The 18609-nt window shown below is 39.4% G+C and overlaps 2 protein-coding genes across 3 annotated transcripts in view; one reads left to right on the top strand and one right to left on the bottom strand.

Annotated features, from left to right (window-relative positions):
• Positions 1-1254, top strand: part of LOC115214324 (synaptonemal complex protein 3-like) — a 31146-nt gene extending 29892 nt beyond the window's left edge. The window contains exon 9 of the mRNA XM_029783505.2: positions 1059-1254. Coding sequence (XP_029639365.2) covers positions 1059-1112 — 54 coding nt within the window. The 3' untranslated portion in view covers positions 1113-1254. The remainder of the gene's footprint in view (positions 1-1058) is intronic.
• A 3920-nt stretch (positions 1255-5174) lies between these two features.
• The window catches only part of LOC115213938 (ER membrane protein complex subunit 10), a 30408-nt gene continuing 16973 nt past the window's right edge, over positions 5175-18609 (bottom strand). For both annotated transcript variants that reach the window (XM_029782940.2, XM_036505073.1), the window contains exons 3-7: positions 18113-18228; positions 11797-11904; positions 10587-10768; positions 8502-8598; positions 5175-5314 (exon numbers count right to left, since the gene is read on the bottom strand). In XM_029782940.2, the coding sequence (XP_029638800.1) occupies positions 5228-5314; positions 8502-8598; positions 10587-10768; positions 11797-11904; positions 18113-18228 (590 nt within the window). In that variant the 3' untranslated portion in view covers positions 5175-5227. The remainder of the gene's footprint in view (positions 5315-8501; positions 8599-10586; positions 10769-11796; positions 11905-18112; positions 18229-18609) is intronic.

The following is an 18609-nucleotide window of genomic DNA, read 5'->3' on the forward strand; positions in this document are numbered from 1 at the left end:
AAGGTTACATTCATGAAGATTGATTGTAATTTAAATGTTATAATACTCAACAAATGACAACTACTTGGTGTTGTGGCACAATGTGCCATCCTTTTTGTTTTTCTAGATATTTTCTAGGCATTATGGTGTAGTTTAAGGAAGATTTGGTTGCTATTAACTCGCAGGTTGATAGACCATGTAAAGGTTTTGTGTGTGCTGTTTTTATAGAGACAGCCAGCAATACAGGCTTTGACTGGTTAAAAATATATTTTAAATACTTGTGATTTTTTATTTTCATCATCATCATTTAATATCCATTGTCCAAGCTGGCATGGGATGGACAGTTTGACTGGGGCTGCCAAGTTGGAAGGCTACACCAGACTCCAGTTTGATTTGGCATGGTTTCTATGGCTGGATGCCCTTCCTAACGCCAACCGCTCTGAGGGTGTAATGGGTGCTTTTATGTGCCACTGGTATGGGTGCCATTTGAGTGACACCGGTATCTGCCACAACTGCGATTTTGCTTGGCTTGATGGGTCTTCTCAAGCATGACATAGTGTCAGAGGTTTTGGTCATTGCCTCTGTGAGGCCCAACATTTGAAAGGAGCTTCAATGGTCTCAGTCATTGCCTTCCCTGTGGCCCAACACTCGAAAGGAGTTCAGCCACTTTTCCCCCGTGAAGCCCAACGCTCAAAAGGTGCCAGTTATGTGGCACCAGCATCAATTAATTTCTAAAAAACAAAACAAAATTGTATGAAATTTTTACCATTAAGCAAAACTAGATCAGAAGTACACTTTTAAAAGTAGTATAGTGAAAATTTTAAAAATCTTAATTGAATGGAAGAAATTTAACAATATCTAACTTCAGAAACTTCAAAGGAGTACTTTCGTCCAATGGTAGAACATCTGTCATGTTTATAGAAAATTTGGGTTTGAGTCCCACAGGCAGCTTTTGACTTTTTCCATCCAATATTATTTATAGCTTTATCTACTTTGAGTTGAACCAACAAAGAATGAATTATAATGATATATAACACTAATGCATTTATTATAATGATATAATTCTTTCTTTCCTGCAGCAACAACAAGAAATGGCTAATGTTCGCAAATCTCTTCAGTCTATGCTGTTTTGATGTATTGAGTAAAACAGTGCCTTAAACATTTCAACTTCATTAAATTAACTGTTCATTTCACTTTTGTTAATTATAATCATCCTTCTAATATTATATATTTTATTCAATAGAATTAAATATATTGGAGCAATGATTTGAGTGTGTTTATTCTCAGTGTAACTCTGTTGTGAGTGAAGAAATATTAGAATGAAAAGGACTTCACACCTTTGAACATTTTATATCATCGCTGTATTCTAGCTTCAACTCACACTTTGGTCAGCTTTAACTTTCATCCCACAAGGCTCAATGAAACGAACATCAAAAACAGGGAGAAGAGAAAGATGTTCTTCGCTCTCTGGCTGAGTTCTAAAGGTTAAAAGAACAACACTTGTTTGAGCTGTTGAATGAAAAGACATGAAATTAGTGGCTTGTTTTAGTGGCTAATACAGCTATGTTCTTGACACATGGATCAGTAGTAGATCTGTATAACTACTCAGCTTAAGACATTCAGTACAATAACTGTATATTGAAACCATTCACAAAGGTTGAAGATATCCACAGTTACTGGGTAATTGGGTAAATTTGACAGTTTGCATAAAAAGAAACAAAACAATATCCCATGCAAACAAAAAATATCAACTAGATAACAATTTACTCAAAGTAGCTAGCCTCAACTTCCACTATGGCTCCAGAACTTGGTGTGTGCATTTCTCACAATATCCCTGGGAAGTACTTCAAATACCTCCTTGAACTTGGTCACCATTTTGGCCTTGCTGTTGCAGGCAGAGCAGTGGGTGACTCTTTCAATTACACCCACATATAGTAATCCATGGGATTACAAATGGGGGAATTAGGAGGCCAGAAATTGGTGAAGTCATACAAATTCTCTGGCAACTAGTTTTGACTCTTTCCAGTGGTATGGCAAGGAGCCGAATCCTACTGACACACATCTGACCTTCCAGCAGCTTCACATAGCCATCTGAATTGAGCTAAGATGTAGGATGACATGGTGTCACCCTCACTGGAGTCACACCCAAGGACCATCTCTCTGCTGGCCTGGGCCTCATAGTCTCCACTGCATCATCCATGTCATGTCTTACATTCTTTACAGTGTTCACAGAACATTGAGCAGCAGTCATGATGGTGTTTAGATACCAGGCATAAATCATCGTTATACAGGTAACTCTTTTCCAATATTCAGATGGCTTCCTATCTTCCTGCTAACTTTTTCTCAACCACAACTAATCTTTGTTCTCCAAAATCTCTGGTTGTTCACTAACAAACACATCAAGCTGTTCCTATAAAAAAGAAGCATTAAAAATCATCGAATTTAGCCCAAACACCCAGTACATTTTATTTGGGGTGACAGTATTTTTATACCCAGTAATGTATGCATTTTCTTACCTCGTAGCTAACTAGCTCCCACCAGTTTCACATTTACTTTCAATATCGCAACTTATGTTGATAAAGGACAAAGCAGAGGAGCTTAACCTAAGCCTAAATATCCAAATATAGTTTAATAACGTGGTCTTATTATCAATACTGATAAGATGAAAATACTTATGAATAGTGGTACTTGTTACATTAGCTCAAGTACAAGTAAAGAAGGTTACTGTATTTAAATAAGTTATATCAGGCACCACTAAATATCATGAATAGAACAGGCTTTTGTCAGCCTTTTCTCTCCTTAATTGGTATGTTTAGAGACAACAGAACATTAGATTCATTATTGTCTACTTCTTTATGCATTCATGGTTTGAATGGAGTTTATTGAAGCAGATTTTCTATGGCCAAATACCCTTCATGTTGCCAACCTGTTTCAAAGTAAGGTAATTCTTTACTCCATGCCAGACATGTTCTCACAGAATACTGGAAATGGATGACACTGCTTGTATCACGGTGCTTTACAGTGTGCTGGGGATTTACAACTATTGTGCAATGTAAAGACATGGAGACATCAACACATACGTACAATAGGTTTTTTGTCATGTTATTTACATTTGACGGATATTTGTCCTCATCTTGTTTGTTGTTAACACAACATTTCGGCTGATGTACCCTCCAGCCTTCATCAGGTGTCTTGGGGAAATTTCGAACCTGGGTTCTCGTTCCTAAGTTATTATTATTATTCAGGTCACTGCCTGGAATGGAACTCGGTATACCATACCAAGACACCTGATGAAGACTGGAGGGTATATTAGCCGAAATGTTGTGTTAACAACAAACAAGATGAGGACAAATATCCATCAAATGTAAATAACGTAAATAATTCCTCATCTCTTAAATATAGAACTGTATTAGGTTTTTTTCAGTTTCCATCTATCAAATCATTTGGTCAAGATGCCATGCAACAGGATTGAACCTGAAACCATTGGTTGGGAACTTAACAAGGCCATGCCTATGATTATGCTTCCAAAACCAGTATGACACCATAACAAGGAAATAACTCCAGAGTGAATTGGTTAAAGCAGAACTCTTTCAAATGAGATCCTTTTGTTGAATTGTCTGAGATGAACCATATGCAGAATAACTGTGTCTGAAAAAGCAGTAGCATTAGTATGGCCATGTGAGTCAAACGAATAGTTCAGGGTTGCAATTTACACTGTTTGCATGAATATTTAGTGACAAGAATGCAAAGAACACAAAAGAGTTCTGAACACTTGTTTTCCATAATAGTTGTGTATAGAATTACTTATTCTTGCTTAGCTTTTGCTACAAATATTTTCTCTCATTATCATTTAACGCCTGTCTTCCTTGCTGGCATGGGTTGGATGGTTTGACAGGAGCTGACAAGCTGGGGTGCTGTACCAGGCTCAAGTCATCTGTTTTCACATGGTTTCTACAGCTGGAAGCTCTTCCTAATGCCAACCACTTTACAGTGTGCTGGGGCTTTTTACATGGCTCAGTCACAATAGGACAGATGGTGATTTGGCTGAATAATTTGAGTGTTGGACAGAATACCTGGCAGTATTCATCCCAGCTCTCTAAGTTCAGATTTTATCAAGGTCAACTTAGAATTTAATCCTTTTGGGGTTGATAAAATATCAGTCGCAAGACAGTGGGTTATCAGGATTATTAGAGCATTGGACAAGATGCTTTGTGAAACCTGCTCTCTCTCTTTGAGTTCTCAGTTCAAATTCTGCATGGTGCTGATGGTGAAGGTTAATCATCTGATCACAAGAGCACACTTTTCAGTCTACAATTGGCCAGCATGGACAGGCAGGCCTACAACCAGCTGAATAGAAACGGGGGACAAACAGATTAAAGTAAGAACAACAAATTCATTACACACCAACATATTCATATCTCAACATGTAACTATGACTTTATTTTCCCAGTGGTATACGTCTGTTAGATACTGCTCAGGACACCAGTACACAATTTATGCGTTGATATTTTCTTAAGATTTGCTTTTTCTTCTTCCTGTGATCATCATCATCATCGTTTAACGTCCGCTTTCCATGCTAGCATGGGTTGGACGGTTCAACTGGGGTCTGGGAAGCCCGAAGGCTGCACCAGGCCAGTCAGATCTGGCAGTGTTTCTACAGCTGGATGCCCTTCCTAACGCCAACCACTCCGTGAGTGTAGTGGGTGCTTTTTATGTGCCACCGACACAGGTGCCAGACGAGGCTGGCAGACGGCCACGCTCGGATGGTGTTTTTTTTTTATGTGCCACAGACACAGGTGCCAGACGAGGCTGGCGAACAGTTTTAATAATACTTTGAATAGTGAGTGTTTAGAATTGGTCTTAAAGTACTGCTTAAATATCTTATTTTTGTTTCAGTTATTAGACTGGCCATGCTGGGGCATCACCTTGAATTTTACTCAAATGAATTGACCTCAGTACTTATTTCTTTAAAGCTTGGTACATAGACTATTGGACTCTTTTGCCAAACTGCTAAGTTACAGGTATGTAAGCACCAACAGTGGCTGTCAAGTAGTAGTTGGGGACAAACACAGACACCCACATAGATTTAGATATTAAGTTTTACACCATGTTTATTACAGGGACGAGCAAATGAATTAGGCAAGTTAAGCTTCAGCCAAAAAAAGAAAAAAAAAGACTTTTCAATAACAAAAAAATATATTTAACGAGTCAAATAATTTATTATATAAATACAAAATTTTGTACATTCTTATCTTCCACCGCCTCCACCACCACCTTGAGGATCAGAATTAGATGCTAACATCAACACAATCACAAATGGAACAATGTACATCCACTGAAAAAAGTAAAAGAAAGCAACTGTATTTATTAATCAGTTTAATGTAGATGAAAGACTATCACCCTCTAATATCTGTTTTCCTTTACTGGCAGGCTTTGCACAGATGCCTTTCCTAATGCCAAAGATTCTTTTGTCCTTTGCTTGTTCCAGTCAGTACACAACAGCCATGCTGGGGCACTGCTTTGAAGAATTTTTAGTTGACTGACTCGACCCCAGTACGTTATTTTGAAAGCCTGGTACCTACTCTTTCAGTCTCTTTTGCTGAACTGCTAAGCTAAGTTATGGAGATGTAAACACACCAACACTGGATGTCAAGCAGTGGTGGGGACAAATACACACACTATGTATGTGTGTGTGTGTGTGTATGTATATATATATATATATATAATATATATATATATATATATACAATGGTCTTTCAGTTTCTCTCTACCAAATCCATTCACAAGGTTTTGGTTGGGCTGAGGCTATAGTAGAAAGCACCCAGTAAACACTGTAAAATGGCTGGCATTAGGAAGGGCATCCAGCCATAGAAACCAAGCCACAACAGACAATGGAACCTGGTGTAGGCCCTGGTCTTGCCAGTTCCTATCAAGCTGTCCAACCCATGCCAGCACGGAAAACAGATGTTAAATGTTGATAATTTCATTATTTCCTTTATGATTAAATAGTATATTAGAATCATGTTTCACATATTAACAACCAACAAAAACAGTAATACTTAGACTTCCTAGACACGGGATTAGAGGAATTAAAATGTGTGTTGAAAAAAAAAAAAATAGAATTCAAGAAGCATATGCACATGAATTAATCCACAGTTATAAACATACAATACATACTGCTGTTAAGCTGATAATAAAAAAAAAGCAGATGAACTTTTGTTACGAGTTCATCTTAAATACTGGGCAGAACATGCAGTTCCATCACTTAAAAAGATTCTATCAATAATTCCTAACTTATTTCTTCATTCAGAACTATCATGATGTTTTCACTGACAGAATTGATTGTTGCTAAAGAGACTCCCTATGTGGTCTGATCAACAAGCAGCAATCAATGACCTATATATATATTTTTTTTTGTATCAGGAATGTTTTATTATAGGAATCTCCAAAGAGATCTCAATGTAGCAGTGACTAAACTGGTTTAATCAGGAATGTGTAGTGTTACAGGGAGCTCCAAGGAGACTTGTGTGTAACAGTAATAAAACTGGTTTTATCAGGAACTGTTGCTAAAGTAGCACAGTATTGGATGTTAGATCTTGATTTCTAATAATTGTAGGCTATACACTGCTGTAATTCAATATCAACAACACAAACAGCCGGCTGACCAGTTTTTGCATTCGGTAAGGCTTTAGAGAAAACTGCAATGAAACACAAGTTGTATTAGAGCTAGAAATAAATTTAATTGACTATATTAATTGTTGTCATTTCTACCTTTATATATCTCTACCCTGGAGTCATTTCAAAGGTGTTATGTAATACCTCCTCAATTTTCTCTTCAATTATTTTCCTACCAGCTTATATCATTATTTTCAACATTTGCAGTCTCTCACCTTCCTCTGCTCCATGTCCTACTGAGGTAGCCAAGTATCTCTTTGATAGTAAGAGGGCTACCTCTGTCCCTCTATCATACTCTGATCTCTCGGTTCCACTCCCTCTCTCAGCTGAGAGGCCCTTGTCTTGTGAGCCTGTAGGTGCTCGAGCCACGTAAAAAGCACCCAGTACACTCTGTGAATTGTGTATTGGGCATCCGGTTGTACTGGGCATGCCAAAACAGACAATTAGAGCCTGCCCAACCAATACGAGGATGGAAAAATGGACGTTAGGTGATTTGATGATCCTATATACAATCAAGGTGGCGAGCTGGCAGAAACGTTAGCATGCCGGGCGAAATGCGTAGCCGTATTTCGTCTGCCGTTACGTTCTGGGTTCAAATTCCGCCGAGGTCGACTTTGCCTTTCATCTTTTCAGGGTCGATAAATTAAGTACCAGTTACGCACTGGGGTTGATGTATCGACTTAATCCGTTTATCCCCTCTGCGTTTAGCCCCTTGTGGGTAGTAAAGAAATACATATACAATCTTTCTCTTTTTTACATGAGAAATATACTTCCATTCAATCCAACTTTTAAATATGTATTAGACACCCATTAAATAATAAATAAATCGTTCTTCTTCCTTTAACTTCTAACATGTTTATTATACTCTAAGAACTGGAAGAACTTTTGTCAGCAAATATAATAGCAATTATAACTATTTACTTCTCATTTCAACAGGAATTATATCAACTTATAAGGATTCATAAAAATAATCCTATATCTTTTACTCCTAGGTAATACATCTATTTAGTGTTTGATAAAATAGACATTAAGACAATTAGAGACTTTAAAGATAATAACAAATAGAAATTTGTTCTGAGACCAATATGTGTAGTTACAATTGTTTCATTTTAGTGGTATTGACTGTTACTCCAATTAATTTTCTACTTTTGTTCTTATTAACCATCTTACCATTGCATGCACAATGTCACTAAATCAATTATTGCACATACATCATGTATCTAGAAGCTTTAACAGATTTTTGTAGTCTTTAACGTGAACACCCAACAGTTTGTCAACTTATATTAATGATTTAACCCTTTAGTATTTAAACCGGCCATATCCGGCCAAAATAGTTAATCTGTTTTATGTTCAAACTGACCAGATCCAGGCTCTCACGCCTACCCTACAATGTTATTCTACGTTAGGTAATTACACCATCAAGCTCTTGAAGATATGAGATAATGCATGATTAATTCAAATCAATGGGAATCAATAAGCATTATGTTTGATGGGATAATCTGAACACTAATGGACTCACACGGTATCAAACCACACTCTTTCTTCTCCAAGATATGGGTCTTGAAACTTTTCTTTTTCATATCTTAAATCTATTTTGGCTATCAAAATCCTTTGTCTTTCCTGCTTTATTATTAAATTATACTTTGCAAGCAACCTCTTGAAGCAAGACTAAAGAGAAACAAGAATTTCCAGTATGCAGCTCTTGCATTTAAACCTATTGAAGAATACAACACATTATTCCTCTATACATTTGCCTTATTCTGTATATACATCTTAAAAATAAATCTTAACTGACATAAAAGATAGAAGCAACATTTTAATGAAAATTAATTTTTTTAAGCACTTACATATTTTGCGAAAAATGACCGATTGTCCCCCTGCTGACCTTTCTGCTTATCATGTTCCTCTCGTTTTAGTTTGTCAATGTACAACTGTGTTTCTGGTCTGCAATGACAAAAAGATTTATTAAATCACTAAAAAAGCTTAAATGCTTACTTTTGTTTGCGTCCTTCGCCTACTCCATGGGCCAATAAAATAATTATATCTACTGGATAACTAAAAAGACAAAAGTATCAAACATGTTGATATTGAAAGGGTTAAGTCTATCCTAGGATAAACTTAACCCTCTCAATATCAACTCACCTGAGTTTGCACCTGGTTCTTGTACAAAAATCTTATTCTAAATGTTAATAGTTGTGTTAAAACATCTCATAATTTTATATAAGATAATTTTTCTAAGTAAGCTCTGTTGATTAAAAATTAATTGAAACACACAGGCATCAGAAATATGGTCAGGAATGGTTTAAGAAATTTTAATCCACAAAGTTGAATTTTGACAGACCTTGGCACCTGTGCAGGTGGCACGTAAAAAGCACCCACTACACTCACGGAGTGGTTGGCGTTAGGAAGGGCATCCAGCTGTAGAAACACTGCCAGATCAGACTGGAGCCTGGTGCAGCCCTGGCTTCCCAGACTCCGGTCGAACTGTCCAACCCATGCTAGTGCGGAAAACGGACGTTAAACGATGATGATGATGATGCTCCTGGGTGAAGAGCTTGCAATAAAATCCCAGCCACTGGGTTATTATATATATGTGTGTGTGTGTATATGTATATATGTATATATTACGCCCAAAACTGAATGTAAAACAGGGTGCACTGGCCCACAGGGGATTACAATCCCTGCAGGAGCTGGATACTGACATGAGTGATGATACCTCTTTCCAAGTGCACATTACCAAGATGGCAACAAAGTGCAGATGGCTGGATCCTGAGAACCTTCAGAACCAGAGGGAAGGAAACCACGAGGACATTCGTTCTCAGCCGCCAGGACTACTGCTCCCAGCTATGGTCACCTTGCAGTGTAAAATTAACCCATATATGCCCGTAAAAAAATGAAGAATCGATTTTTCCTTTTGGCTTGTTGACTTGTATTCTATTGAGTCGGTCATTTTCAGTCTTTGATATGCTGTTTTTTTTTTAATGTTTCCACTAGCTTTAGACACTGGAATGTAGTCATGCTGGAGCACTGTGTTCAGGGTTTTAGCTGATCACATTGATCCCTATGTCAAATCTTCAAGTTATGGACAGACACATATGATGGGCTTCCATACAACTCTCCCTCTTACCAAAAAGCATTGGTCAGTTTGGTCATCATCATTGTTGTTTAATGTCCACTTTTCTATTGGCTTGCATGGGACAGATAATTGTTGCAGCAGATTTTCTATGGCTGGATGCCCTTCCTGTCACCAACCTTCAACTGTTTTAAAATAAAATAATATTTCCCCATAACCAGGCATGTTTTTCACAGGAGACTGAAAATGAAGGACATTGCTTGTATGATGGTGATGATTGTTTATGACCATCATGTAATGTCAAGACAAGGCGGCACACACACATAATGGGCTTCTTTCAGTTTCCACTCACAAAGCTTTAGCTGGCTCAGGGTTATAGTAGAAAATACTTCCCCAGGTGCCGCGCAGTGGGACTGAACCTGAGACCACATGGTTAGGAAGCAAGCTTCTCAACCACACAGCTACGTCCTGTCCAAGGTGCCTCGAAGTGGAATCAAATCAAGAGCCACATGGTTATGATGTGAAACTTTTTAATCACATGATTATTCGTGCATCTGTGAGAAGAATTCCAGTATCAAAACTTCTGGGGTTTGTCTCTAAGTCAACCATTTGTTAAAGCTCTGCCTCTAATTCTTTATCCACCAAATTAAACAAATTGTTAGCTTCAGAAAATGTAATTTGTTTTGTAAGCATAAGGTTAACAAACCAAAAAAATGAAGCAAATTATGTGAATTTTAGAAAAAAATACTTAAACTCATATAAAGTAATTATAATTTTGTTGAATAATCATTAATGTAAACAGACAACTTCAGAAGGTTAACCAATAAATGAAAAGATTAAAAGTTTATCCAATACTTACAATGGACCTGCTACAGTTTGGACAATTTCAATGGTTGTATTCCAGTTACTAATTGCATCATCGGGCATAGTGACATCCATACACTGACCTACAGTTGACGACATGGTCACTCCAACAACTTCACCAGATTGGTCAACATTCAAAGTAAGTAAATCAGACAAACCAGATTCATACAGCTGACACTAAAAAGAAAATACGACAAACATATAAACAAGGTTGTTAAGGGCTCCAATGGTGAGAAATTAAGTAGTCATAGCTTAATTACTCTTATCTCGGATATAAATTATTTTTCAGTTTTAAATCTTTATATATAAAAGTGAGGTTGTGTGCTGTCTGTCTCCTACGATCTAGATTCGTAACTACTCCCACATTTTGCGGTGCAGTGTAACCAAAACGGGTATCTTGTAGTCGTGATTCATATCGAACCCTTCTGGGTATTAGCGCGCGTCTACGATGAGTCTACGATTTAAAAAAGAAATTTACCATCATTTTTTTCCATTTTAATGCATTTTTTCGCTATTATATAAGGGAAGTAACTCTCTAAAAATGTCTGATGAGTCAACGATTAAAAAAAAAATTTACCGTCATTTTTTCCCCATTTTTAATGCATTTTTTTGGCTATAACTCTCTAAAAATGCTTATATAGTTATTTCCCTTACAAACCCGATACTGCTAGTTGTTTGATAAATGTATTTTGGATAAGAATTCAAATTTCATTAAAATTTTAAAAAAAAATGAATTCTGACTAGCTTTGGGACAGTGCAACTACCAGAGACACAAACATCCCGAACCAAACCCTTGACTCAAACTAACACACTATAATCACTAACTCCGCCATCCATTGGATCCTTTCTGTCTCTACTGTAATAGTTTCTGCTTCTATAAATTTGTCAGCTGTACACCATGGCAACCAGCACCACTTGCCTCCTCTAACCTCAACCATGTCATATACATTCAAATCTATATAAAACACTTTATCTAAATCTTTCATCTCAAAACTATAAGCCTTTGGAATACTGATCTTTCCTAATTGTCTCAAAACAAGGTGAACCTCACCTGCCACAAAGAGGGTTCCACAAGGGATTATGAATTTTATTCCTAAATTTCTTTTAGACTTAAAAATAAACTCCAACAAAAATGAAATTTTTTTCAAAAGACATGACTGAAATTCAGAAGAAATGAGCCAGAACTTGTAACTGGACATACTTACGGCCAGTATGAAGGTAGAAACATAATTGTGAGATTCCTCTTCATGTGCAGAACTGACTGGACGTACAGGAATTTTAATTCGATAGAAATCATTTCGTCCAGCAGCACTCTGAAATGAACCAAAGAAAAAAAACCAAAGACATCATCAATTTAATTCTTGATTCCCATGTTGGGATCGGTTGTATCGGTTTGATAGGATTCAGCAAGCCACATGGCCGGATGCCCTTCCCAACACCAACCACTTTATAAAGTGTACTGGGTGCTATTTGGCGTCACCAAAAAAGCTGCAAGACAGAAAAAGAACAGGTGAAAGGGGGGGGGGGGAAAGCCACCCGCCGACAAATAATTGGGAGTGGGTGGGTTAATGTAGAGAAGCAAAAGTATGATTGAGAGACAAGCACAAGTGTGTTGCTATGGAGTATATATACTCATGTATATATACATGGGTATAATAATAATTTGAGGGAATATTATTCCTAACTTACAGGGAAAAATTCAATTTAGAAATACTAAATCAAATTTCACAAAATATATAATATACTCTTTTACTTGTTTCAGTCATTTGACTGCGGCCATGCTGAAGCACCGCCTTTAATCGAGCAACTCGACCCCGGGACTTGTTCTTTGTAAGCCCAGTACTTATTCTATTGGTCTTTTTTGCCGAACTGCTAAGTGATGGGGACATAAACACACCAGCATCGGTTGTCAAGCAATGCTAGGGGGACAAACACAGACACACACACACACATATATATATACATATATAGACGATGGGCTTCTTTCAGTTTCTGTCTACCAAATCCACTCACAAGGCTTTGGTTGGCCCGAGGCTATAGCAGAAAACACTTGCCCAAGGTGCCACACAGTGGGACTGAACCCGGAACCATGTGGTTGGTAAACAAGCTACTTACCACAGAGCCACTCCTAGAAAAAAAAAACACCTTTTATATATACATGAGTATATATACTTTCATTGGGTTCAGATACTGGATGGTGGTCATACTGGTGCACTGCCTTCAAGAGGATATGACCTCAGTGTTGCATGGTACATATTTTGTTGACTTAGATAGACGAAAGGGGTGGGATTTAAACTCAGAATGGAAATAACAGAACACCAAATATTTTGTCTGATGTTACTGATTCTGTTACATCATCCATCATCATTTCAACGTTTACTTTTCCATGTTTGCATGGACTGGACAGAGTTTATTGAGGCAGATTTTCTACAGCCGGATGCTCTTCCCATTGCCAACCGTCAGCTGTTTCCAAGCTAGCTAATATTTCCTAATGGCCAGACATGTTTTTGGTGGAAGACTGGAAATGAATGACACATACTTTCAACAGTCACACACTGTCAAGACAGGGAGACAAACACACACACACACACATACACATATGATGGACTTCTCTCATTTCCCAACTACCAAATCAACTCTTGAGGCTTTGGTTGGTCTGGGATTACTGTAGAAGACATTTGCTCAAGGATCCAAGCAGTAGGACTGAACCCAGGACCATGTGGTGGAGAAGCAAACTTCTTAACCCACACAGCCACCCCTGTGCCCCATATCTGACTAATAATCAAAGCACATGCAATTTAGCTTCTTGAAAATTGTTTTACATCTATTTCTTTATGTTTGTATTACAGCATAAAGCTATGACAAGGGGAGCATAAAGTGCCTTGCTTAGAGGCATCATCACTGAAGATCGGAGCTCATGATTGGTGCAGGCGTGGCTGCGTGGTTAAAAAAATTTCCTTCTCAACCATGTTATCTTTGGTTCAGTTCCACTGCACTGCACCCTGGGCAAGTGTTTTCTACTATAGTTTTGGGCTGACCAAAGTCTTGTCAGTGGATTTTGTAAAGGGAAACTAAAATTGTGTCATCATCATCATCGTTTAACGTCTGCTTTCCATGCTAGCATCGGTTGGACGATTTGACTGAGGTTTGGCGAACCAGATGGCTGCACCAGGCTCCAATCTGATCTGGCAGAGTTTCTACAGCTGGATGCCCTTCCTAATGCCAACCACTCCGAGAGTGTAGTGGGTGCTTTTACGTGCCATTGGCACGAGGGCCAGTCAGGCGGTACTGGCAACAGCCACGCTCAAATGGTGCTTTTTACATGCCACCTACACAGGAGCCAGTCCAGCGGTACTGGCAACGACCTCACTTGAATGGTTTTTCACGTGCCACCAGCACAAGTGCCAGTAAGGCAATGCTGGTAACGATCACGCTCGAATGGTGCTTTTTATGTGCCACCGGCACAGAAGCCAGTTGCTCTGGCAACAATCACGCTTGGATGGTACTCTTAGTGCTCCACTAGCATGGATGTCAGTTATTGAATTTGATTTCGATTTCACTTGCCTCAACAGGTCTTTGCAAGCAGAATTTAGTGTCCAATGAAAGAAAGGTACGCATAAGTGGGCTGGTTACACCACTGGCATAGGCCACAAGGTTATGGTCTCACTTGGCTTGCTGGGTCTTCTCAAGCACAGCATATTTCCAGAGGTCCCGGTCACTAGTCATTGCCTCGGTGAGGCCTAATGTTCGGTCATGCTTCACCACCTCATCCCAGGTCTTCCTGGGTCTACCTCTTCCACAGGTTCCCTCAACCGCTAGGGTGTGGCACTTTTTCACACAGCTATCCTCATCCATTCTCGCCACATGACCATACCAGCGCAGTCGTCTCTCTTGCACACCACATCTGATGCTTCTTAGGTCCAACTTTTCTCTCAAGGTACTTACACTGTCGAGTATGCACACTGACAATACATGTCCATCAGAGCATACTGGCTTCCTTGCGAGCTTACGCATGTCCTCAGCAGTCACGGCCCATGTTTCACTGCCATGTTGCATGGCTGTTCATACACGTGTCATACTAATACCTGCAATTCTAATATTTAATTCAGCCTCTTGCTTCCCATCAACCATGGATAAGGTCTTGAGATACTCAAACTTCTGCACTTGTCTCAGTGATGTTCAATAAACACAAGAGAGCCCCGGGAAGATTTTCTTGAGAGGACCAATGTCTCAAGTCTTCACAACATTTACTCTCATATTTGCCTTGAGGGCACATGGTACTGAATCTATTCAGTTCATGCTGGAGATCACCTGAGGAGCCAAGTAGTCTGCAAATATCAACCCACTGAAATAAAGTTATTAAACATGATAATGATTACAACTATAGTATTTAAGACTTAAGACTATCTAAAGAGCAAGATAAGATGCAAGATTGTCATCTGGTTGCAGCCAGTTAAGTTGATAAGCGAGCAACCTTCAAGTTGTGCTGTCTCCTTGTACAGCACTTGCTGGTTCAGTCCACTGAGGTGGAAATAAGAACTATGACAAACCAGTAACATACGACAAGCAGTTACTCTGTTACTTGTTTCAGTCATTTGACTGCGGCCATGCTGGAGCACCGCCCCTTAGTCGAGCAAACTGACCCCAGGACTTATTCTTTGTAAGCTTAGTACTTATTCTATTGGGTCTCTTTTGCCGAACTGCTAAGTTACGGGGGATGTAAACACACCAGCACGGTTGTCAAGCGATGTTGGAGGGACAAACACAGACACACAAACATATATATGACGGGCTTCTTTCAGTTTCCGTCTACCAAATCCATTTACAAGGCTTTGGCTGGCCCGAGGCTATAGTAGAAGACACTTGCCCAAGGTGCCATGCAGTGGGACTGAACCCGGAACCATGTGGTTGGTAAGCAAGCTACTTACCACACAGCCACTCCTGCCATTTCTGACTTCAGAGTTTTTCCTCCTGGCATGTGATAGAAGCTGTTTTCTGCATATTTTCAGTGTTTACTGCCTCTGAGCATTTGCTACACACAAAATCTATCTTCCCAGTTAGCCTTTCTCTGATATTACTGCACCTCTTATGTGTCCATAGCTTACACCAGGTACATCTTATGGAGTTTCTACCAACACCTTTTTTACAGATTGTGAAGGGCCATCTACCTGAAGGGATGTTGGTACAGCTCTCACTATCCACTCATCTATTCCTAGTTTCTGCATTGACCACCAGATAAGGGATTGGGGGACCCTGTCAAAGGCTTTCTCCTTGTCAACAAAAGCCAGGTACAGAGGTTTATCTTTGGCTAGATATTTCTCCTGCAGCTGTCTTACCAGAAATATAGCATCAGTGGTGCTTTTCCTTGGCACAAACCCAAACTATCTTGCCTAAACTGACTCTCTCCCTAATTAGTTGGGCTATAACCCTCTCCATGACCTTCATCACCTGATACAACAACTTGATACCTCTGCAATTATTTGTATCTAATGTATCATCTATACCTTTGCAGCAGTTGACTATGGTGCTGCTACACCAGTCATTGGGTATGACTCCTTCATGTATCACCTGATTGACTAAACGGGTGACTAGACTATAGCTGACACAGCCAAATACTTTAAGCATCTCTGTGGTGTTTCCTGATGGGCCGGGGGCTTTTCCTGTCTTCATACCTTTAATTGCTTTATCTACCAAGGTACTGTCAATTCAGGTAGCTGGTCCCTCTGTTGAGACGACATTCGGCAGACTCTCTTTCTCCCATTCATTCTCTTCAATCAGCAACCTTTCATAGTGGCATCTCCAAGTCTCTCTCTTTGCAGCCTCATTAAATGCAAATGAGCCATCATCCATGCAGACACATTTCTCTCCTATAACATCACGATTCTCTCTCACACACTGTCTTGCAATACAAAACACTTCAAGTCCTTGGTCCTCCCAATGCAGAACATTGGCAGATTTTTATCTGCTTCCCCTCTGGCTAAGTAAACCTATCTCCTAGCTTCCCTTCTGGCAATCTGATACAATTCCCTGCTACCACCATTCTTCCAGTTCTCTCATGCCTGTTTCTTTTCCCTAATGGCCCCGTCAACTACATTGTTCCACCACTACATTACTTTGAGTCGAGAGGGGACTTTGCACCATCCACAGATCTGGTCAGTAACCCACAACAGGTTGTCCTGCAGGAATCTCCAGTTGTCTTCTACATCATGTGATGCTATATCCCCCTCTATTTCACCAAAAGCTTTGAGTAATATGTCTGTAAATCTCTGTCCATTCACAACATCCTTAAGCTTCTAGAGCCTTCTTCTCCAAGCTGGTTGTTTTCTGGGCATCAATTTGACTAGTGTGTCCACCAGATCGGTAGGTGAATAGGTGACTGGTAGGTTTCCTGAAGTTAGTATTACAAACCATAAGATCATTTGCATTGCAGAACATCAGCAGCCTGGTTCTCTCCTCATTGCAGGAACCAAAACCATAGCCTCCATGTACACCATGGAAGCCCCACTGAATGTTGTCCAACATGCTCATTGAAGTTGCCAGCCACAAAGAGAAGGTCCCTATCATTCATCAACAAGGTAGTCTGCAAGAGGGTGTCATAAAATCAGTCTTTCTGTTCATCAGGTAGCCCCCAGCTGAGGGGCATAAGCCGAGATAATGGTTGCCAACCCACATTGCAGCACTAATCTAATCATAAGTATTCTATTACAGACTCTGACTACCTTAATTACCTTATCAACTCATTTCTCCGCAAGAAGTATACCCATGCCCCCGACCCCATCAGTGTTCCCTACCCAGAAAATCTTATACCTATGTTCTTTGCCTGTGAGGAACCTAGCAGAACTTCCTCTTCACCTTACTTCTTGGATGCAGTACAAATCTACACGTCTCTGTTCAAGCATCTCAACAATCTCACCAGACCTAGCTTTCAGTGTGTCAACTCTGAAGGTGTGGGAGGTGTAGGCCCAGGAGACCCTGGGATAGGGGACAGCAGCATCATGTACCTAAAAAGAAAGCTCACATTCGGCAGGACTTATAAACATCCAATGGCCTTCAACCTGCATACACGGCACCATCATTTTATGCGTTACATAATCACTATATTACATAGGAGATAACCCATAAGTAGGGACGGGGGAACATTAAGCCTTTGGAGGTGTTCATGAGGGAGACGTCTGATAGAGGTAGGAGGATAGAGACTTCCAGTACAGGTGGGGGCGGGAAGGGCAGGCACACTGCAAAATAGCAAAAACTCAGGCTGCCGAGCTATAACCAACAGGTTTTGGTCAGCCAAACTGTGACAAAATTAGATAAATGAATGAATAAATGACAATAATAAATGAGCATGAAAGAGAAGGAGAAAGAGTGAGATTGAGCGAAGGGCTCTTAAGTTGTTTTTTCTCTAAGCATACAGCATGGATGACAAAACCGTGTTTACATAGATAGATAATGAAATGAAATAATAAAGTAATTATAATAATTAATTTGCGCTGTAAAAGAGGTTTTAGATGAGTGCTCACTTACTTTTAACACTTCTTTTTCTTGAGGGGTCAGCTGCCCAGCTGGTGAGAAATGGGCTTTGTTCATTTTAAATGATCGTATAATTATGTTACCCCTTCGTGTGAAAGCAGAGTCTGGACCTGGAATATCAGGGAGAAATATTAATTTTACATCATAGTTCTATATTAGGTATTTCATAGTGTACTTTGTCCTATAGCTAATATACAGTAGGTGTTTTTCATCATTGGTTGATGGTATTGCAGAGACAGTAACTTAACCACCTGTCATGTGCCTGGGCTATTTCCAGAAGCACGTACCTAGGCCAAGTAAACATAACACCTCTCCACTCATGGGTACATTACAAAAGAAAGACAATACATTCATAGTATCCATGGAGACACAGTGGATGCCAGATATTGGTTAAGTACACCCATACATATCTACCTTAGGGGCGCTCCCTCTTGATTCCATGTGTGTGTGTGTGTGTGGGGGGAGGGTTCTCCTTTAGTCTTCTATGAGTT

The sequence above is a fragment of the Octopus sinensis genome, linkage group LG7 (genome assembly GCF_006345805.1).
Source record: "Octopus sinensis linkage group LG7, ASM634580v1, whole genome shotgun sequence".
In the NCBI taxonomy this organism is placed as follows: Eukaryota; Metazoa; Mollusca; class Cephalopoda; order Octopoda; family Octopodidae; genus Octopus; species Octopus sinensis.